The 23,754-nt window shown below is 36.2% G+C and overlaps 2 protein-coding genes and 1 long non-coding RNA gene across 4 annotated transcripts in view; 1 reads left to right on the top strand and 2 right to left on the bottom strand.

Moving 5' to 3' along the window:
• The window catches only part of noc2l (NOC2-like nucleolar associated transcriptional repressor), a 38,382-nt gene extending 28,695 nt beyond the window's left edge, over positions 1-9,687 (bottom strand). The window contains exons 1-10 of one of the 2 annotated variants that reach the window (XM_077714952.1): positions 9,443-9,687; positions 9,004-9,129; positions 8,020-8,188; positions 6,397-6,631; positions 4,091-4,181; positions 3,944-4,022; positions 3,755-3,865; positions 2,570-2,683; positions 2,298-2,486; positions 987-1,126 (exon numbers count right to left, since the gene is read on the bottom strand). In XM_077714952.1, the coding sequence (XP_077571078.1) occupies positions 987-1,126; positions 2,298-2,486; positions 2,570-2,683; positions 3,755-3,865; positions 3,944-4,022; positions 4,091-4,181; positions 6,397-6,631; positions 8,020-8,188; positions 9,004-9,129; positions 9,443-9,456 (1,268 nt within the window). In that variant the 5' untranslated portion in view covers positions 9,457-9,687. Of the gene's footprint in view, positions 1-986; positions 1,127-2,297; positions 2,487-2,569; positions 2,684-3,754; positions 3,866-3,943; positions 4,023-4,090; positions 4,182-6,396; positions 6,635-8,019; positions 8,189-9,003; positions 9,130-9,442 lie in introns of both variants that reach the window. The other variant, XM_077714946.1, reaches the window with a different exon arrangement.
• A 337-nt stretch (positions 9,688-10,024) lies between these two features.
• klhl17 (kelch-like family member 17) lies at positions 10,025-22,122 on the top strand. Its single transcript, XM_077724002.1, has 12 exons — positions 10,025-10,280; positions 11,551-11,824; positions 12,841-12,962; positions 13,328-13,549; positions 15,095-15,211; positions 15,281-15,494; positions 15,561-15,705; positions 17,194-17,361; positions 17,432-17,520; positions 17,603-17,676; positions 18,790-18,971; positions 21,357-22,122. Exons 2-12 carry the CDS (start codon positions 11,611-11,613, stop codon positions 21,583-21,585), a joined length of 1,776 nt encoding a protein of 591 aa, XP_077580128.1. The 5' UTR covers positions 10,025-10,280; positions 11,551-11,610; the 3' UTR covers positions 21,586-22,122.
• LOC144201412 (uncharacterized) overlaps positions 12,950-23,754 on the bottom strand; it is a 50,087-nt gene continuing 39,282 nt past the window's right edge. The window contains exon 3 of the long non-coding RNA XR_013327331.1: positions 12,950-13,540. This is a non-coding gene — a long non-coding RNA (uncharacterized LOC144201412). The remainder of the gene's footprint in view (positions 13,541-23,754) is intronic.

Raw genomic sequence — 23,754 nt, forward strand, 5'->3', positions numbered from 1 at the left:
AAATAGTTACATAGCTGCCAAATAATCAAAATCTTCCGTAGTCTATTACGCCATCTTTTACCAAACCACAAAATAAAAATGTAAAAAATAATTAAAAAATATATCTAGCATTTTTTTTACCCAGCAACAGAAAAATGAAGCTATAAATAGTTAGAAACTTGCCAAATAATTTTCTGTATTATAATACGCCAGCTTTTACCAAACCACTAAATAAAAAAATATAAATAAATATATATTTCTTTAAAAAAAAAATCAAGCATTTTTACCCAACAATTTACAGGAAAGTTATAAATAGTCAAAATGTTCAATAATTTAGCAAATTAAGATGTGCTAGCTAAAATTAAGACGTACCAGCTAAAATGAAGACGTGCTAGCTAAAATTAGGACACGCTAGCTAAAATTACGACGCGCTAGCTAAAATTAAGACGTGCTGCTAAAATTAAGACGTGCTAGCCAAAATTAAGACATGCTAGGTAAAATGAAGACGTGCTAGCTAAAATTAAAACGTGTTAGCTAAAATTAAGACGTGCTAGCTAAAATTAAGACACACTGGCTAAAAGTAAGACGCGCTAGCTAAAATTAAGACGTGCTAGCTAAATTGAACACATGCTGGCTAAAATCAGGACGTGCAGCTAAAATTAAGACGTGCTAGCTAAAATTAATACGTGCTACCAAAAATTAAGACGTACTAGCTAAAATTAAGACATGCTAGCTAAAACTAAACCGTAAGAAAGCACTGATCTGCTGTTTGCGTTTTTTCATTTCTTAGCAAGAATTAACTACTGAAAAATAGGAAACTATTTAAAAAGAATTAAATAATATTGATCTTAATTTTTTTTAAGCGTCTCTGTCCAATGCCACTAAAAAACAGGCTCACAAAAATCAGAAAATTGTCTTTACCACCTAAAAAAATATGTTTTTTGATGAATAAACAGCATTCTGCAGTACAATTGGATGTTATCAGCACAATAACAAATAGTCCTTACTTGATAGTACCAATGATGACTTGGCAGAGTGGATAGATGAGAGGTTGGAGGACCTCACTGGGATACAAAGTACTGAGGACACGGCACCACAGGCCAAGACAGTGAATGTACTGCCAGTTGTACACAGACGTGTATACCTCCTAAAAACGACAAGATGTCAGAAATAACACTTGAAGGCAACATATTTTCTCACATATAGGCCGTATTTGTCACTCAAAAAAATGATGACTGAATCCAGGGTACGGCTTATATGCGCATAAATTAGACTTGACATGCTCGAAACACTATTAGGCAAGACAATGCGGCCGATATAGTCATTTATTTCAAAATAGAGAAAAGAAAAATAGATAAGACGCTAAAAAAAAGTTTATTTTGACGTCTATGGATGAAATTCAAGAAAAAAATAAAATGTATCTTGCATAAACGTGAAAAAAAAACTCACTTGTGCCGGCCATTGCACACTCAGGGCGCCGCTATCTTACCTATGGGTGACAAACTAGACCACTACGGACACACTTCCTGGTTGTACTGGTCACATGACTTCATTTTTGAATTTGTCTATGCATAGGTAACACCCTTTCAGAATTTTTGATTCAAATTATATCTCAGAAATACCACGTGCAATGATTTATTTTAAGATTTTCCCTTCAAAGTAACACACTTGTACTCCTTATTAAAACCATGAATATGGAGGTGAAAAATGTGAATCAGGGGGCGACTTATATGCGAGAAATTGTAAAATTCAACGATTTTAAGGCAATTTTAAGGGTACGGCTTATATGCAAGAAAATATGGTATTTGTTTATAATGGGCCCTGATCAATGAGTGTATTTTGCCAACAGATAGTCGATATAATACATCAAGTAACACATTTGTATTCCCTATTAAAACCACTAATATGGAGGTGAAAAATGTGAATCAGGGGGAGGCTTATACGACGGAAATTGTAACATTCAACGATTTTAATGCAATTTTAAGGGTGCGGCTTATATGCGAGAAAATATGAGTTTCTAATGGGCCCTGATGAATTTGAGTGTATTTCGCTAACAGATAGTCGATATAATACATCAAGTAACACATTTGTACTCCCTATTAAAACCACGAATATGGAGGTAGAAAATTGTCAATCAGGGGGCGGCTTATACGAGACAAATTGTAAAATCCAACGATTTTAAGGGTGCGGCTTATGTGCCGATGCGACTTATATACGAGAAAATACGGTGCCACTGGATTCCAAAGATTACATCTCATATCCTCCATCAGTTTTTGAAGTCTGTCCACCTGAGCTTGTTAAAATGACAACAAACCAACCTTTTTCAACACAGTCATGGCGTTCCTGAGATGGATGGCCAGTTGACGGATGTAGATGAAAGCTTGCTGGTAAGTAACCTGCGTATCCAAGGCGTACATCTCGGTGAGCGTACGCTGCATGAAGTTAATCATCGGGAGGACGGTGGGAGACGTGAACTTGCAGTTTTTCACGTAAGCGATGTACATTTGCTGCGGGGATAGAAAAACGTCTGTTTTTTTCGAGCAATTTATGGCGAGAAATAGCCACGATGACATTTTTTTTTGTCCCTCACCTTAAGAATGGGAACCAGATGAGCTTCTTGCTTGTATCTACAGAGTTTGTTGAGGGTGAGAAAGGCAAAGACTCGACAGTTCTCCTCTCCTGTGCTCCATTGCTTCATTAATTGCTGAAAAAAAGGCATTTTATCTCAATTGATAAAGTTATAAGGTACAATATTTTCAGGTTATGAAACGGTTTGAGATTGAACAGTTACAAAAACATCAATACAGTGGTACCTTGACATACGAGTGCCAGGATATACGAGCGATTTGAGATAGGAGTAAAATTTTGGGTAAATATTTGTCTTGAGATATGAGACAAATTTTGATAAATGACGCAAAAGGCTGCTCATAAGAACATCATGGCCACTGTCTTTCTCATCGCAAATCCCTCGTGTAATGTCTCTACGAGCACTGGGCGGAGCCTTGCATTTTTTTAGTGTTTTTCCCGTTAGTCAGTGTGAATGGCGGAGTTTGTTCGCTAATACGAGAGGAGTATATATACTACTTCTCGTTGGCAAGTGGTAGTGCGTTATCCTAATGTGAGGACATTTGTGTGCATCATTTTCAGATTATTTTGAAGGGGAGACAAAAGCAAACAACCCTCGATAGGTTCCGTCAGGGTGGAGGCGGGGTCAATAGAACCAAGATAGGTATCAAAAGTTTAAACAAAATTAGAATTAAGTTTAGTGTAAGGTTAGATTAAATTTATTTTTGAGCATGTCTGCATCATAATCCAAGTTCATTTAAAATTTTTAATGTTATGTTACGAGCGCCTTGCCATGCAAAAAGTACTAATATACACATTTTGGTACTATTAAACCACTACTTATCTGTTACTTTGTTAAAAGATGGCGAATTACAACAAATAAAAATATTTGTCCAATCCAATATCTTACTTTGGGTGTTTTTTCAGAAGGTTGGAACAAATTAATTTGTTTTTAGTTCATTTCTATGGGAAACATTCATTTGAGTTACAACAAAATCAACATATAAGCTCAGCCCGGGAACAAGTTAAGCTCATATCTCGAGGTACCACTATACATCACCATTCATTCTATTTCCGAATTTTTCAACTTGCAAAAGGTTCTGGAACCAATACATTTCATAAGTAGAGGTCCAACATATATATATCGGCTTATAAAATCGCCAATCGTCTTTTCTAAAACCAGTATGAATCCCATTTTGATCAAACATACCTTGACCAAATGCCGACACGGTTTGGGAAGACAAATAAAATACGGTGCGAGCTGGTTGGTATGCCGCAAAACTGCAGTGATCACCGTTCCCTCCGTTAAGCAGGATAACAACTATGAAAGAAAAGGGTTGAGGGTTAGAAACCAAAACACAGGAGTAAATTTGACATTTTTTCCAGAACATAGACGGACCCGAACGACGCCGCTGAGATACATCTTGATGTCAGTTTGTGTCTTCTGCCATTTCTTACTGCAGTTCGGGAGAAGCAGCCTAAAATAATAGTGAAAGAAGAAAATTAACATTTTATTTTGAAAGTCAATTTTGGCGAATGTGGATACTTTTTCGGGTTGTTATTGGGCTTCAATTCCAGGATCTGCTGGAAGGCGCTGTACATGTTTCGGATGCAGAAGAGGACCAGGGCATTAAACGCTGTGGAGAGAGAGTTACAATTATTAATGTGTACAACCACTGTTATTTTGGCTATAATGTTATACAGTGTTCCCTCGCTTATCGCGGTTAATGGGGAGCGGACCCTCCCCGCAATAGTTGCGTATCCGCGAAGTAGGCGTGCTAAAATGCTTAAAGAAACGTGTAACACGTGCACAAAAGCACCACCAAGCAAAAACATCATAGTAGTCCGGATGGAGGATTTTCTGCAGTTTTTTTGCACGTAAAAAACATGGTTATTGGGAGTTGTGAACATTGTTTTTTTGGTCCAGTAAACAGCTATGACGTCATCAATGCCATTCCTGAACTCTCACCATGTTATTGACAATTTCTTTGATGCAATTACTAATTATTATTGAATATTTTGTTTCCACCTCTTGTAAAATGATGTAATTTATAATTTTAACTTAATATCTTTACATTTTTTCTTTGTTTACCTGAAAACAAACTGCAAAGCTCTGAATCCGCGATAGCTGAAGCGTGAAGTAGCGAGGGAACACTGTATTTTAAAATATGAATATAGTAATAACCTCACAACTGAAAATGGTCAAGTTACAACTAGAGATTATTTCACTGACCACTAGAGGGGATTCAAATATAATGATAGAGGATTTTAAAAGTCTAAATAATATTAACTATAGCTACATTGAGGTTATTCACCTATTGCATAAGTATCAAAGTGGCGGCCCGGGGGCCAAATCTGGCCCGCCGCATCATTTTGTGTGGCCCGGAAAAGTAAATTATAAGTGCCGACTTTCTGTTTTAGGATCAAATTAAAATGATATATAGATGTATAATAAATTTCCTGATTTTCCCCCTTTTAAATAAATAATTGTAATTTTTTAATATTTTTTTCTGTTTTTAGTTCAAAAATCCTTTTGTAAAGTCTAAAAAATATATTTAAAAAAAAGCTAAAATAAACATTGTTTTAGATCTATAAAAAACTGATGCGTCCTGTGAGTGTGTCAAATACAGAAATATCACTTGTTACTGACACTGCGCCTTTAAATGTGATGTGCCATATTGTCGTGAAAATATGGTACTCACGGCTAAGGACAATTTAGCAACCTAGCGTGCGTGTTTTGGGACCATGGGACAAAACTGGGGTATCCGGAGAAAAACAACGCAGGACCAGGGAGAAGATGCAAACTCCACAATGTTGTCGAAACAATGTTTTGTTTTTTTCCCCCAAGATGGCGCCGTCACACGGAAGCCAGTGTCAGTAGCTGTTTCCACTCTTATTTGTTTTTGGTGTTTTACAGCCCCTCTATCTTTTTTGAAATGACATTTTAATATTTCTTAATACATTCATTTTTACTTTACTTTGTATTAAGACTTTTTAATTTATTTTGTACATTATACTTTTTACTTTACTTTGTACTATATACTTTTTAATTTGCTTTGTACATTATACTTTTTAATTTACTTTGTCCTTTTAACTTTACTTTGTACTTTATACTTTACTTTGTACTATATACTTTTTAATTTGCTCTGTACATTATACTTTTTATTTTCTTTGTACTTTTAACTTTACTTTGTACTTTATACTTTACTTTGTCCTTTATACTTTACACATTATTTTGTACTTTATACTTAACTTTGTACTTTATACTTTACGTTGTACTTTACACTTTACTTTGTACTTTATACTTTACTTTGTGCTTTATACTTTACTTTGTACTTTATACTTTACTTTGTACTTTATACTTTACTTTGTACTTTATACTTTACGTTGTACTTTATACTTTACACTTGACTTTGTACTTTATACTTTACTTTGTACTTTATACTTTACTTTGTACTCTATACTTAACTTTGTACTTTATACTTTACTTTGTACTGTATACATTCTACTTTACTTTGTACTTTAAACTTTACTTTGTACTTTATACTTTTTACTTTACTTTGTACTTAATACTCTTTACTTTACTTAATACTTTATATTTTACTTTGTACTTTATACTTTACTTTGTACTTAATACTTTTATTTACTTAATACTTTATATTTTACTTTATACTTTACTTTGTACTTTATACTTTACTTTGTACTTTAGACTTTAATGATGAGTGATGAGTATGTTAATACTTGAGTCCTTTTTTTCCTGTTTATGTTTCATATATACTGTTAACGGATGCACTTTTTGTATATGTTTCGTATCTTGTGCTGACTCCGCCCATCAGTCACAAGTAGGCTTACCTGTGCTGTCAGCCACAAAGTATCGGCATTGGATGTCTCCTTCGCCCTTTGTTGTGACAACGGCGGCCTTGAAAGCTTGGGTGATATCTCTGACCAGACGCATTGAACATTGCTTTTTAAGAGACTCTTTCCAGTGTTGGATCAATTTTTCCGTGACATTAATTTTTTGGTCTGCTCCCTTGGATTTCTTCAAGCCCGTCGAAGGATCCTCGTCTTCGTCATCTTCATCGCTGGCCTGCTACGGGGAAAAAAAAGGGGGATTTTGTCGATGAGGATTCGGACTCGTTAAGGCAGGGGTGTCAAACTCCCTTTGGTCTGCGAGCCGAATACGGCTTAATTTGAGATCAAGCGGGCCGGACCAGTAAACTCATTGCAGAATGACATAGAACTAACAATAAACCCACTTTTTTCCACTAATTATTAGTCACTAATACTAATAATTAGTGCAAAGAATGAATAAATTATCAAAATGTTGATTAAAAGAATTTTCCTTTTACATTATGAACAATATATTATGAACAAGAGAATAACATAAGAACACAAATAAATGTCAATTCATGTTGTCTGCACCTCCTAAAATACTGCGCCCCTAGTGGATAATACAAGAACTACAAATTTTGAAGAAAAATCATATTTTTTTGATACAATGCAGCTTTCTTCCCCGGGCCGTACCAAACCACCAGACGGGCCGGATCCGGCCAACGGGCCGTGTGTTTGACACCCCTGAGTCTTAGCCCTTGGCAATCTGGATCCTGATAAAAGTACTCTTTAAATATTGTTTTTATACTGATTATCTGTTAGCAAAAATACACTCAAATTCATCAGGGCCCATTAAAAACAAAAGCCTAGCATGTTTTTGGAGATAAAATGAATTTTAGAAATAATAATGATAATAATTCACATTTTTATGAAGTATTTTTTTTCAAATTTTTGTGAACTTTAAGACTATAATAATTCATATTTTTATGAAGTATTTTTTCCAAATTTTTGTGAACTTTAAGATTATAATAATAATTCACATTTTGATGAAGTTTAAAAAACTTTTTTTCCACATTTTTATGAACTTTAAAAAACGTTTTCACATTTTTATGAACTCTAAAAAAAACTTTTTTCCACATTTTTATGAACTTTAAAAAACATTTTTCACATTTTTATGAACTCTAAAAAAACTTTTTTCCACATTTTTATGAACTCTAAAAAAAACTTTTTTCCACATTTTTATGAACTTTAAAAAACATTTTTCACATTTTTATGAACTCTAAAAAAACTTTTTTCCACATTTTTATGAACTTTAAAAAACATTTTTCACATTTTTATGAACTTTAAAAAACATTTTTCACAAATTTTTGAAGTTTAAAAAACTTTTTCAAATTTTTATGAACTCTGAAAAAAACTTTTTTTCCACTTCTTTATGAACTTTAAAAAACTTTTTTCACATTTTTATGAACTCTAAAAAAACTTTCTTTCCACTTCTTTATGAACTTTAAAAAACTGTTCTCACATTTTTATGAACTTTAAAAAACATTTTTCACGTTTTCAGAAAAACATTTTCCGGATCCGGCCCGCGGGCCGTATGTTTGACACCCCTGTCTGTGTTAAGGTAATCTACGATGATGGTCTTACCTCTAGTGTAGATGGAGGCTTTTCTTCATCGTCAGAGCTGTCAGTGTCGTCAAAATTCAGGAGGTTTTGGTCATTGTCTTGTAAGAATTGATAAAATTCGGGATCTTTGTCTTTTAGTCGAGACAGCGCCTCCTTGTGCTGGGATGGTTTGGCCGGGATTCCTTCATCCCTGGAGAAGATAAAGAATTATTTAATAATTAAAGTTGGGATGTGTACATTGAAATCAATGAGAATTAAGGTATCACATTTTGAAATATACTGAAAGTGAAAACTTTTAATTTACCATATTTTCACGACTATAAGGCGCACCGCATTATAAGGCGCACCCTCAATGAATGACATTTTTCCATATATAAGGCGCACTGGATTATAAGGCGCACTGGATTATAAAGCGCACTGGATTATAAGGCACACTGTCTATTTTGGAGAAAATTTAAGACTTTTAAGTGCGCCTTATAGTGGTGAAAATACGGTAATTGCTATTGACTTCCAGCTATGAAGCACTCACTCACTACACAGTCACCTCTAGAGCCAGCCATTGTTGATCTTTTGGATTTTTTTGTATAAAATCTTGCAGTGGGGGAGGAGCTATATGATGGAAGATGTTGTAAACTAAGATGGCATCTAGTTATTTCTTACTTTGTTAATAGATGGCGAATTAGAACAAATACAAATATTTTTCCAATCCAATATCTTCTTTTGGGTGTTTTTGTTATTCTTTAAATTTGTTCCAACTCTTTGAAAAAACACCACAAAAAAATCACTCAAATTTATGCAATTAAATATAATCAAATTCAGATATTTTCATCATTGAACTTTCAGGTTAAAACTTGTTTTGGTCAATCAATTTTCAATATTTAGATGTATATGGTTTAAAATATTTGTTCTCAAGAATACTTGTCAATCCGGGTAGTTCTGCATCGACTTTATGTATATATTTATTACTACAAAAAAAGGGAACACGAAAAAAATAAAGGGATTTACTGTTTGGGTGTTTTCTTGTTGTTTTTCTTCAGTCCATTTTGCTTGGTTGGTTTATGTTTAGTTTCATCACCATCAGAATCAAAGCCTAATTGCAGGAACTCGTCCAGACTCAGGTCCTCAAGTTTTCTACAACAAAGACAACATTTCCATAAGTCAAATACACGATACATATACTTTATAAAACCGTCATCAAAAGTTTACAGGCTTTGTACATTTCATATGTAGCGCATATGCACATTTCACGTAACGTGTTGTTAGCATTAGCTAGCAAGTACGTCCTTAGAGTTACTATTTACAGCCTTATAAGTAGTCGCCTTTTACTACTATATGATACTTAATATTAAAAAAGATCACATTGAGTGTTTAACATTAGCAGGAGCTCGCAATCAGGCCAATATATAGACAGATTTTAGTAAAGAAAATAGGAGACATCACGCACCGTTTTGCGGCCATGCTGTATCCAACGTGTGACACCGAAACGCAATTTCCCACAATTCCAAGCGCGACTAACTCAATGTTTCGTAGGCAATAGGAGTAGTTGCACAGCAGATTGGAAAGAAATTAAAATATTATTAAATTAATAAGCAATAAGCCCACATTATAACGTTTCTAAAAGTTATTTAAATAAAAGGAATGTTTATAAATATAATGCCGACAACCGTGTGTACGTCACGGGGAAAAGCCTAAATATCTTACATATATGACGCTAGATGTCAAATGCGCATTGTGAGCCAACCCGCATCTGCGTCTTTACTCGTTGGCCATTCAGCAAACATAAATGTATTGTCAATGAATCATTTAACTTGAAAATTGCTATAATCCACGATTTTCAAACTGATTGTTTCATAAACATTTAAAATAAATCAAAACTACGTCAACACGTCTTGTTATGAACCAACTCGTTTGTAAACGCGTCTTTTTACTGTAGCGTATAGATATTCACCGACGCAAGATGGCCGCCAGTTAGCTCTCCCCTCATACACAACAAACAAGGAAGCGTCACTCCAAACCATTTCCGGGACTCATTTTAAGGTCGTATATTCCATCTCAATACTACCTAGATTATAGATTAACATTCCTTAATTTAATATTAAATGTAATGTTTTTATATATACGCTCCAACAAACACTTAAGCAATGTACATCATTAATCGAAGCTTCCACAAATGCCGTCATTTTAAGCCGTAGCAAAGCATCCTAACTGCGACAGCTGCAGGCTCATCTTCCATCATTTCGGGAAAGACACAGGTTGCAAAAATAACCGCAACCAAGCTACCGGTAAATAACAATAATTCCCTTTTGCATGTTTTATCCTCTTCTTGTATTATGTAGAAATTCATAGGACATTTTTTAAAATAATTATGCATGAAAACAGTGAGAAAAATGTATTGCAAATGACTGTATAGTTGCATTGAGAGCCATAATGGACTCTTATAATGTTGTTATTAATAAGATAGGAATATTATTATGGACTTGGAATAAGATTTTCCTTAGCAGCAGAGCATATTTAGCGTCTTATTTTTTTAATATTATTGCAAAAATCCAAGAAACTTTAAAATGATATGTTGATATGATATGTTGTTTGCTTGTTCTTGTGTGATAGACTTATGGAAATAATATTTCTCATTTGTATCATTTTCACACGGAGATCTGATACAATACATTAATTATTATAGTGTTATTATCGATGATACTTGTGATGATGATCAACATTGTGCTATTTGGAAGAAATATATTTGATTTAATAGTAAAATATCCTGTTTTAATACTTATACTGTATATTTAAGGTTGTACAGTTTATCATCAATATGTTAAATATTTGTAAAATACTATAGAATTTTCTCCAATATTTTTTATGTATACCAAATATTAACTCACTAAAAATAACATAACGTAATAAATTAACATAAAGTATGTGACCTGATGCAGTATTTTTAAATACGTATGGTGTTATTATATAGTTTTTCTTCTAAATTACAAACCCCTCTTCTAAAACTGACTCTTGCGCGCCCTCTGGCGGACAAAGAAGATTTTACATCTCCCATTATAAAGCTTTACATAGGGGAATATTTTCAAAAATAATACTGAGACTTTTTGTACCCTAGAAGTGTCGAGATGACAAAAAAAGGTACATATTTTCATATATTTTAATTTCTAAATATGGAATAAGATTAGAAAATAGAATTATTTTTTGTCTCTCTCTGTCAATCAAATTAGTTTAAGCTCCACCCTTCTCTTGTCCACTTATAATACACAAAAAATATTGAAAATACTCTATACTGCATCGTAGACATCATTTTTTTAAAACTTTTTAATCACCGTTGACCCAGAGTGTCCAATCAGGTCGCAATCCATGATTGGACGTTATTTTTGCGATCTACATTATGCTGACAGGCGTCCTTTCATAGCCGTCACTTTGAGAAATACAGCGGTAACAAAACAGGCCATAATTGCATCTGACAGCTGTCATATACCTGCTGATGAGGTGGAGGTGGAAGAGCGATGACAAAGATGTATAAGCGTTATACATATTTATATTTCTATCCAGTTGGCCAGAGCGCGGAGGCAGAGGCAGCAGCATCAGCAGGAGGCGGCCAGCGGCGGCACCATGGAAGGAGGAGGCATGCAGCTGCTGAACCGCGACGGCCACAGCGTCTCGCACAACTCCAAGCGCCACTACCACGACTCCTTCGTGTCCATGAACAGGATGCGCCAGCGGGGCTTGCTCTGCGACATCGTCCTCCACGTCTCCAACAAGGAGATCAAGGCGCACAAGGTGGTGCTGGCTTCCTGCAGCCCCTACTTCCATGCCATGTTTACCAGTAAGTTCAATGCAAACTAATACTACTACTACTACTACTGCAACCACTGATACTACTACTGCAACCACTGATACTACTACGACTGCTAACACTGATACTACTACTACTGCTAACACTGATAATACTGCTACTACTACTACTACTGCAACCACTGATACTACTGCTACCACTACCAATACTACTACCACTCTTCTACTACTAATCTACCAATACTACTACCACTCTTCTACTACTAATCTACCAATACTACTACTACCACTCTACTACTAATACTCCTACTGCTACTACTACCAATCTACTACTAATACTCCTACTGCTACTACTACCAAATCTACTACTAATACTCCTACTGCTACTACTACCAATCTACTACTAATACTACTACTACTAATACTACTACTACTACTACTACTACCAACACTACTACCACTTTACTACTAATAATACTACTACTACAACCAATACTACAACTACTGCTACAACTACCGCTACTACTACCACCTATACTACTACCAATAATACTACAGCTACTATTACTACTAATAATACTACTACTACCACCAATACTACAACTACTACTACATGTACTGCTACAACTACTGCTACAACTACCGCTACTACTACCACCAATACTACAACTACTACTACATGTACTGCTACAACTACTGCTACAACTACCGCTACTACTACCACCAATACTACAACTACTGCTACAACTACTGTGCAACTACCGCTACTACTACCACCTATACTACTACAGCTACTATTACTACTACTACTACTACTCCTACTACTATTGCCACTCTACCACTACTGCTACTAGTACCACTACTGCTACTACTACCACCACTACTACTACAACTATTACCACCACCACTACTATTACAACTGTACTTTATGATCCAGCGACCCTCATATGTAAAACAGCCATTCATTGAAGCTGCACCATATCATTATAGTATTATACAATTACAGTGCAGAAAATACAATACTTAAATGCGTGTCCTATTTTCCAGATGAGATGTCGGAGAGTCGGCAGACCCACGTGACACTCCATGACATCGACCCCCAGGCATTGGAGCAACTCATTCAGTATACCTACACGGCCGAAATTGTGGTCGGGGAGGGGAACGTTCAGGTAACACCCACAAACAAGTTATACTATTTTGCCACATTCAAAATACTTTATAAACACCCGCCATCCAAGGAAATAAAATTTGTGGTTACGTTAAAAATGTTAATGTTAAAAATGTCAATGTTAAAAATGTCAATGTTAAAAATGCTTATGTTAAAAATGTCCATCAAAACAAAACAAAACACAGATTTAAAATGTATTCAAATTCAAATAAATCCTGATTATGGCCCCCAATGTAATTCTTTAAAAATATATATATATTTTTTTTTATAATTTTGAACAAATTCCCTGCCATTGCGAAGAATAAATGCGAAATTCCTGGATTAGCGGCAAATGCTAACCCAAGTTACATTTCTACCCGCTATTAGACGTTGCTACCTGCCGCTAGCTTGCTGCAACTGAACGGTGTCCGAGATGCCTGCTGCAAATTCCTCCTCAGCCAGTTGGACCCCTCCAACTGCTTGGGCATCCGAGGCTTCGCCGACACGCACTCCTGCAGCGACCTCCTCAAATCGGCGCACAAGTACGTCCTACAGCACTTTGTGGAAGTGTCCAAGACGGAGGAATTCATGTTGCTACCGCTAAAACAGGTGAGCGCCAAGTTAGCAAAACATTGAAATGAGATGCTACTTTAACACTGTAAATTGCTTTTAGCTATCTATTGTTAGCCTCCAGCTTTGTTAGCAATCCTTGTGAGGATAAGCTTGAAAGAATGAGTTTTATGTCATTTTCATGCCACTAAATTTAACTAAAATGTAAAAAATTAACAATATATCTTAATGAGTGATGATCCGATGGACTAGTGGTTAGCGCATTGGCCTCACAGCTTTGGGGTTCTGAGTTTGAATAAAGATCGGACCAGCTTTGTGGAGTTTGTGCATGAATCATTGATTTTCTAAATGGGGGGTGCTGGAGCCCATCCCTGTTGACCTCGGGCCAGAGGGGGTGGAGTAGTTAGCGTGTCGGCCTTACAGTTCTGGGGTCCTGGGTTTGAATCCAGGTCGGGCCTCTTGTGTGGAGTTTACATGTCCATGTGTGGGTTTTCTCTGGGTAATCCGGTGTTTCTCCCACATTCCAAAAACATATATGCTAGGCGAGTTGGTTGAACACTCTTAATTGCCCTTAGCTATGATTGGTTGTCAGTCCTTCTGTGTAGAGTTTGCATGTTGTCTCTGGGCCTGCATGGGTTTTCTCTGGGTACTCCTGTTATCCCCACATTCCAAAAACATGCATGCTAGGCTAGCTGGTTGAACACTCTAAATTGCCCTTAGCTATGATTGGTTGTCAGTCCTCCTGTCTAGAATTTGCATGTTGTCTCTGGGCCTGCATGGGTTTTCTCTGGGTACTCCTGTTATCCCCACATTGCAAAAACATGCATGCTAGGCTAGCTGGTTGAACACTCTAAATTGCCCTTAGCTATGATTGGTTGTCAGTCCTCCTGTGTAGAATTTGCATGTTGTCTCTGGGCCCGCATGGGTTTTCTCCGGGTACTCCGCTTTCCTCCCACATTCCACAAACATGCATGCTAGGCTAGCTGGTTGAACACTCTAAATTGCCCTTAGCTATGATTGGTTGTCGTTCCTCTTGTGTGGAGTTTGCATGTTCTTCCCGGGCCTGGGTGGGTTTTCTCTGGGTACTCCGGTTTCCTCCCACAAACTCAAAAACTTGCATGCTAGGCTAGCTCGTTAAACACTCTAAATTGCCCTTAGCTATGATTGGTTGACGGTCCTCCTGTGTGGAGTTTACATGTCAATATGTGGGTTTTCTCTAGGTACTCCAGTTTCCTCCCACAAACTCCAATAACATGCATGCTAGGCTAGTTGGTTGAACACTCTAAATTGCCCTTAGCTATGATTAGTTGTCGGTCCTTCAGTATACAGTTTACATGTTGTCTCCGGGCCTAAGTGGGTTTTCTCCAGGTACTCCGGTTTCCTCCCACATTACAAAAACATACATGCTAGGTTGATTGAACACTCTAAATTGCCCCATAGCTACAAGTGATTGGTTTTTTGTCTCCTTATGCCCTGCAATTGGCTGGCCACCAATTCAGGATGTCCAAAACGAGCCTAATGAGGATAAAGCGTCTTAAAAAATAATGAATGGATGTTCCATATTTCTCTCTGGAACCCTCACAGGTCCTGGACTTGATTTCAAGCGACAACCTCAACGTACCATCCGAAGAAGAAGTGTACCGGTCCGTGTTGAGTTGGGTGAAACACGACGTCGATGGCCGCCGTCCTAACGTCCCGTGGGTACGATTCCATTTAGCCGAAACGCTTTGCAAAAGATCCCGGTTTGAAACCCAATTGCCATTTTCTCAGTTGATGAAGTGCGTTCGTCTTCCACTACTACGCCGCGACTTCCTCATGAGCAACGTGGACACCGAGTTGCTAGTTCGACACCACTCGGAATGCAAGGATCTCCTAATCGAGGCCCTCAAGTACCACCTGATGCCCGAACAGAGGGGCGTACTCAGCAACAGCAGGACGCGAGCTCGCCGTTGCGAGGGCGCTAGTCCCGTCCTCTTTGCCGTCGGTCAGTGATGAGCGTTTTAGAATGGGCGGGGCTTGTCTTAACCAATCGGGTGTCTTTCTGTTTTAGGTGGGGGGAGCTTGTTCGCCATTCACGGGGACTGCGAAGCGTACGATACCAGGACGGATCGGTGGCACATGGTGGCGTCCATGTCCACTCGGAGGGCCAGGGTGGGCGTGGCCGCCATTGGGAATAGGCTGTATGCTGTCGGTGGGTGAGTGATGGCACTTGATTGGCATTTTTGATAGTACTGTAGCCTATCATGGGTCACATGGTATAGAGCAGGGGTGTCAAACTCCCTTTGGTCTGCGAGCCGAATACGGCTTAATTTGAGATTAAGTGGGCCGGACCAGTAAACTCATTGCAACATGACATAGAACTAACAATAAGCCCACTTTTTTACCTTTGTATTAGTCACTAATACTAATAATTAGTGCAAAGAATGAATAACTTATCAAAATGTTTATAAACAGAATTCTCCTTTTACAGTATGAACAGTATATTATGAACAAGAGAATAACATAAGAACATAAATAAATGTCAATTCATGTTGTCTGCACGTACTAAAACACTGCGCCCCTAGCGGATAATACAAGAACTACAATTTTTAAAGAAAATTCATATTTTGTTTATACAATGCAGCTTTCTTCCCCGGGCCGTACCAAACCACCAGACGGGCCGGATCAGGCCCGCGGGCTGTATGTTTGACATCCCTGGTATAGAGCAAAGGGTGTCAGACTCGGGTTGGTTCGCGGGCCGCTTTAACGTCAACTTGATTTTATGTGGGCTGGACTATTTTAGATATAATATTTAGATTTTTTTTTTAGAAATGGATTAAAAGAACTGGATTAAAAGACCTGAATATTCAGTCTTTTATAGATCTAAAACAATGTTTATTTTAGGTTTTTTTAAATATATTTTTAGATTTTACAAAATGATTTTTGAACTAAAAACAGAAAAAAATGAGTAAAAAATGACAATTATATATTTAAAAGGGGGGAAATCAGGAAATTTTAATAAACATCCTTTTTAGATTTTTTTTTAAATAAATGGATTAAAATAACTGGATTAAAAGTTCTGAATATTCGTTTTTTATATAGATCTAATACAATGTTTATTTTAGCTTATTTTGAATATATTTTTAGATTTTACAAAAGGATTTTTGAACTAAAAACACAGAAAAAATGGATTAAAAAATAACAATTATTGATTTAAAAGGGGAAAAATCAGGAAATTTTAATATTCATAATTTTTAGATTTTTTTTTTAAATAAATGAATTAAAATAACTGGATTAAAAGTTCTGAATATTCGTTTTTTTATCTAAAACAATGTTTATTTTAGATTTTTTTAAATATATTTTTAGATTTTACAAAATGATTTTTGAACTAAAAACACAGAAAAATGATTAAAAATATAATTATTGATTTAAAAGAGGGAAAATTCAGGAAATTTAATATACATGTATACTCTTCATTTTAATTTCATCCTAAAACAGAAAGTCAGCACTCAAGATTTACTTTCTCGGGCCGCACAAAATGATTCGGCGGGCCAGATTGTAAAATCCAACGATTTTAAGGCAATTTTAAGGGTGCGTCTTATAATCAGATGCGGCTTATATGCGAGAAAATACTGTATTTGTTTTAAATGGGGAAAGTTTAGTTGGGAAAGACAACTAGTGTCCATTTGTCCCTCACCATTCAGATACGACGGAACGTCCGATCTGGCAACCGTGGAATCGTACGACCCCATCACTAATTCCTGGCAACCTGAGGTTTCCATGGGAACGCGCCGGAGCTGCTTAGGGGTCGCCGTCTTGCACGGTTTGTTGTATGCTGCGGGGGGCTATGACGGTGCTTCATGTCTTAATAGGTACGCACATTTAGGACTTTTTGCAGTTTTTTTGAGACAAATTCAGAACTAATGTCCCTCTTTTCTACAGCGCGGAACGTTTTGACCCACTTACCAGTTCATGGACTTCAATTGCAGCAATGAGTACACGTAGAAGATATGTTCGAGTTGCTACTTTAGGTGGTGCTTTTGTCATTTTTGGGTTGCCAGATTGGAAAAACCAGCATTTATTTACTTTGTTTTTTTTCTCCTTCTACTTTAGATGGTAACTTGTATGCAGTGGGTGGTTACGATAGCTCCTCCCATCTTGCAACAGTCGAGAAGTATGATCCTCAGGTATGTGGAGGGGGAGGGGTTTATTTTTGTTACTGTATTTTTTGCACAAGACAAATAAAATGGACAATGAAAGGGAATAAAAATATATACAGTTGTACCTCTACTTACGAAATTAATTGGAGGGGGAGGGGTTTATTTTTATTCCTGTATTTTCTGCACTAGACAAATAAAATGGACAATGAAAGGGAATAAAAACATATACAGTTGTACTGTACTTACGAAATTCATTGGTTCTAAGACTTTTTTCGTAACTTGAAAATTTCGTAAGTAGAGGTGTACTTTATATGTAAATTCTCTAATTTGTTCCACGGTCCTCACACAACTATCAACTAAAGTTTAGTTGATAGTTGTGTGAGGACCGTGGAACAAATTAGAGATTTTACATATAAAGTACACCTCTACTTACGAAATGTTCAAGTTACGAAAAAAGTCTAGTGACTAAACCCTTTAAAATGTGTTCAAATGTCCCAATTTTGTGTGAAAGATGTGAGGAAACATGCAAAAATTATAAGGAAATGATTTTTTAATGTCTTAAAATAAATAACGCATACGTCGCCTCCACCCTGACTTTCAGATGCAACCTATCGAGGGTTGTTTGCTTTTGTCTTCCCTTCAAAATATTCAGAAAATGATGCACACAAATGTCCTCACAAAAGGATAACGCACAAACTAGAAGTAGAATATATACTCCTCTCGTATTAGCGAACAAGCTCCGCCATTCGCACTGAATAACGGTAAAAAAAACACTGAAAAAAATGCAACGCTCCGCCTAGTGGTAGTAGCAAGACATTACATGAGGGAGTTGCGACCAGAAAAACAGTGGCCATGATGTTCTTATGAGCAGCCTATCGCGTCCACTCTATGCTCGTATATCAAAAATTGTCTCGTATCTCAAGAAAAATATTTGCCTGAAATTTCACTCGTATCTCAAGGTAAATATTTGCTCGAAATATTACTCGTATCTCAAATTGTTTGTATGTCGGGCACTCATATGTCGAGGTACCACTATATATATTAAAAAAAAACCTGCGGCTTATAATCCGGTAAATGCGGTACATGATGAGGTTGAACTTTGTTCGACTAATGTTAATTATTTTTAACTGTAATAAACAGGGCAACACATGGACCCCCATTGCCAACATGCTAAGTCGACGTAGCAGCGCGGGTGTGGCTGTGCTGGACGGCATGTTGTATGTGGCGGGGGGCAACGATGGCACCAGCTGCCTCAACTCGGTGGAAAGGTTCAACCCCAAGACCAACACTTGGGAGGGAGTGTCGGCCATGAATATTCGGAGGTGAGTCGACAGACACAGGTTGTGTGTCGTGGTTTGTGAAACTGTAACATAACTATGGGCACCAGGGGGGGACAACACCCTGAATTGGTGGTCAGCCAATTGTAGGGTACAATGAGACAAACAAGAAATTGCTGTTAGCTATGGAGAATTTAGTGTAGTATTAGCCTAGCATGCATGTTTATGAGCATAGAATTATTATATTTATCATTTTTATGAACTTTATTTAACTTTTTGTCGAGTCAATAATGATGACAAAGCTTATGTTTGATTATGATGTTGTTATTTTATGTTAAAAGATTTGTTTTCATATTTATGAACTTAAAAATCATTTGTTTCATATTTATAAACTTTAAAAAAACATTTTTTTCATTTTTTATGAACTTAAAAAGCATTTTTTTCATATTTATGAACTTAGTTTTATTTTCTCATATTTATGAACTTTAAAAACATTTTTCACATTTTTCTGAACTTAAAAAAAAACATTTTTTTCATATTTATGAACTTTAAAAAACATTTTTCACATTTTTATGAACTTAAAAAACATTTTTTTCATATTTATGAACTTAAATTTTATTGTTCTCACATTTATGAACTTTAAAAACATTTTTCACATTTTTCTGAACTTAAAAAAAAACATTTTTTCACATTTTTATGAATTTAAAAAACATTTTTTTTCATTATTATGAACTTAAATTTTATTTTCTCATATTTATGAACTTTAAAAAACATTTTTTCACATTTTTATGAACTTAAAAGAACTTTTTTTTCGCATCTTTGTGAACTTTAAAATTGTATTTATTTATTTAACTATTTTTAGTATTTAGACAAAAGATTTGCTCCTGCTTGCTCATGTCAGCGTGTATTTTCACATTTTTATGAACTTACAAAAAAATTAATTAACAAAAAAAATCCCCCAGAAAAAAACACAATGTAGTGAAACCACAGTATTCGAGGGATTACTGTATTTATACCTAAGGACAATTTAACATACAATTACCCCAACATGGGCGTTTTTGGAGATGTGGGAGGAAACCAGAATACCCAGGGAAAACCCATGCAAACTCCCCACAGTGAAGACCCACCCGGGATCGAACCCTCGACCCTAGAACTGTGGAGCAGTGTAAGTGGGCTTTTTAAGGTACGTCCATTTTGGATTTGGAGATAGCAATGGACACATGCAAGCCAGTATATATACAGATACACACTTAACTTAACTAAACTTAACTTAGCGGGAGCAAATGGAGGGCCATGAATAAACCATAGTGTGCAGCGCTTTTATTATCTAGTTTCCAGGAGGCTCAATTTACCGACATCACCTTGTGTTGGTGTGTCCTGCCTGACCCGGTAAACACGTTAGCGTAGCGTGAAAAAAAACTTAAACAATTTTCCATTCCTAAAACAGGACTGTCAATCTTTGCCCTGTCTTTTAGTGACGTTAACCGCGCGTTCCCACCCACATTTTGACACTGCTTGAGAATGCACACATGTCGTTGTTAAAAAGGAAGTGAGCATGCTACTTTGAATATGAGTATATCATGTTTTGACAATGCGCAAAATGCTAAAATTACACATTATAGATTAAATTATACATTAAGTTATAGATTACATTATAGATTACAGTATAGATTACATTATAGATTACATTATAGATTACAACATCGGAGATTACATTATAGATTACATTATAGATTACAACATCGGAGATTACATTATAGATTACATTATAGATTACATTATAGATTACATTATAGATTACAACATCGGAGATTACATTATAGATTACATTATAGATTACAACATCGGAGATTACATTATAGATTACATTATAGATTACATTATAGATTACATTATAGATTACATTATAGATTACATTATAGATTACATTATAGATTACATTATAGATTACATTATAGATTACATTATAGATTACATTATAGATTACATTATAGATTACATTATAGATTACATTATAGATTACATTATAGATTACATTATAGATTACATTATAGATTACATTAAACATTACATTATACATTACATTATAGATTACATTATAGAATAAGAACGTCAATTAAATTCAGTCAGTTTAAATGGCAAGCCAAAAATGTACCCAGAGAAAACCCACACAGGCCCTAAGACAACATGTTAACTCCACACAACCAGACCAACCCGGATTCGAACCCAGTACCCCAGAACTGCGAGGCCGACATGCTAAACACTCCGCCCGACGTCAGCTGGGATGGGCTCCGGCACCCCTCGTGACCCTTGTGATGATAAAACTGTTTAGAAAATGAACCAATCATACGCAAACCATGACATAATTTCCCTTTCCCTTGTAATTGGTTGGATTTAACACAATTTTTTTGTGTTTTTTTCCAATTTCAGGAGCACCCACGATTTAGTGGCCATGGACGGGTGGCTTTACGCAGTGGGAGGCAACGACGGCAGCTCCAGTCTGAACTCCATCGAGAAGTACAACCCGCGTAGCAACAAGTGGGTGGCGGCCTCTTGCATGTTTACACGGCGAAGCAGCGTGGGCGTGGCCGTACTCGAGCTTCTCAACTTCCCGCCACCGTCCTCGCCCACGCTGTCCGTTTCCTCCACGAGTCTTTGACACGGGGTCACGGCAGGGCCGGCCTTCGCCGATGAAGCCACGCCCCCTGGCGACCCCGGGAAGAGACGCAACCGTTCGCTTTGAACAACGCCGAAAACGAGAATAGGAAAATTGGGATAGATTTACCCTCAATTTAACCCACGATATCTAAATCCTAAAGTCGATTTTTTACTGGGTCGTCGGACATTTTGTCCTGTTGACCTTTTCACATCTAAGGTCACTCTTCTCAAGAGTTATCAAAAAAAATTCCTAGCGTGGAGGCGGGCTTAACTTAAATTAACTTTATTTGTCAACACTAAAATTTGACGCTAAATCAAATGAGTAGGCGGTTTATTATTATTGTTATTATTATGATTAATATTATTATTTAACATACCTGTCAACCTTGGCCAATTTCCCCCGTATTAATTATTGCAATTTCCCCCTTATTAAGTAATTTAAAAATATATTTATGTATATTAATGTCTAAAAAAAAAATCCCCAAAATGGACGAAGTGCCCAATCAGTCGCACTACATTCAAGATTCTGTAGATGTCGCTGTTTGACGCTGACAGCTTTACATTGCTTGCTGACTAGCTATATTTATATAGTGGAATAATTGACATATCATGCTTAAATTATGATAATATTAGCAGTTGACGATGACATTTTTGTCTGCTACCAGTGACTGAAACCATCCGGATTAGAGCCAAAATGGCTGAATTGAGATCGGTTTTGACATTGATTGCTGACGCGCTATATTTATATAGTGTTATGGTTGACATATGCTTAAATTATGATAATATTAGCAGTTGACGATGACGTTTTTGTCGGCTACCAAAACTGAAAAAATCCGAATTAGAGCCAAAATGGCTGAATTGAGATCGGTTTTCACATTGCTTGCTGACGCGCTATATTTATACAGTGGAATGATTGACATATCATGCTTAAATTATGATAATATTAGCAGTTGACAATGACGTTTTTGTCGGCTACCGAAACCATCCGGATTAGAGCCAAAATGGCTGAATTGAGATCGGTTTTGACATTGCTTGCTGACACTATATTTATATAGTGGAATTATTGACATATCATGCTTAAATTATGATAATAGCAGTTGACAATAACGTTTTTGTCGGCTACCGAAACCATCCGAATTCGAGCCAAAATGGCTGAATTGAGATCAGTTTTGACATTGCTTGCTGACGCGCTATATTTATATAGTGTGATGATTGACATATGGTTAAATTATGATAATATTAGCAGTTGACAATGACGTTTATGTCGGCTACCAAAACTGAAACAATCCGAATTAGAACCAAAATGGCTGAATAGAGATCGGTTTTGACATTGCTTGCTGACACTATATTTATAAAGTGGAATTATTGACATATCATGCTTAAATTATGATAATATTAGCAGTTGACAATGACGTTTTTGTCGGCGACCGAAAAAATCCGAATTAGAGCCAAAATGGCTGAATTAAGATCAGTTTTGACATTGCTTGCTGATGTGCTATATTTATATAGTGTGATGATTGACATATGCATAAATTATGATAATATTAGCAGTTGACGATGACGTTTATGTCGGCTACCAAAACCGAAAAAATCCGAATTAGAGCCAAAATGGCTGAATTGAGATCGGTTTTGACATTGCTTGCTGACGTGCGATATTCATATAGTGTGATGATTAACATATAATGCTTAAATTATGATAATATTAACAGTTGACGATGACGTTTTTGTTGGCTATCAGTGACTGAAAAGATCCGTATTAGAGCCAAAATGGCGGAAACGAGATCGGTTTTACAATAAAAATTACTTTTAAAAAGTTGTTATACGGCATACACAATTTGAAATGATCAAAAAAATGTATTTAATACGGGGAAAACGTTTAAATTGACAGGTATGTTGTTATTATTTGTAAACAAACGCATGGCTGGTATTTATTAACTCCTAAACAGGGAGGCTAAAATGACGTAGTGCTGCTAATGTCACGCTAGGTGGCAACACAATGACAAAATGTACTCTTTGAGACAGCATGGACATTTAAATGATCTTAAAATGTCACCAAAAGAAACAAAAACAAAAAAAGATAGAATTTTAAAGTATTTATCACGATGTACAATTGTTAATATGTTGAATTGTCAGATGTAAAAAGAAGAGGAAACGTGAAATGTCTATTTAA

This window comes from Stigmatopora nigra, chromosome 1 (assembly GCF_051989575.1).
Source record: "Stigmatopora nigra isolate UIUO_SnigA chromosome 1, RoL_Snig_1.1, whole genome shotgun sequence".
NCBI lineage: Eukaryota > Metazoa > Chordata > Actinopteri > Syngnathiformes > Syngnathidae > Stigmatopora > Stigmatopora nigra.

Excerpts from the sequence above, each read along its gene's own strand:
- klhl17 (XM_077724002.1), top strand. The coding sequence starts at position 11,611 with ATGGAAGGAGGAGGCATGCAGCTGCTGAACCGCGACGGCCACAGCGTC. Across the intron at positions 15,495-15,560 it reads TCCCGTCCTCTTTGCCGTCG|GTGGGGGGAGCTTGTTCGCC; the intron begins GTCAGTGATGAG and ends TTTCTGTTTTAG. Across the intron at positions 17,362-17,431 it reads GGTGCTTCATGTCTTAATAG|CGCGGAACGTTTTGACCCAC; the intron begins GTACGCACATTT and ends TCTTTTCTACAG.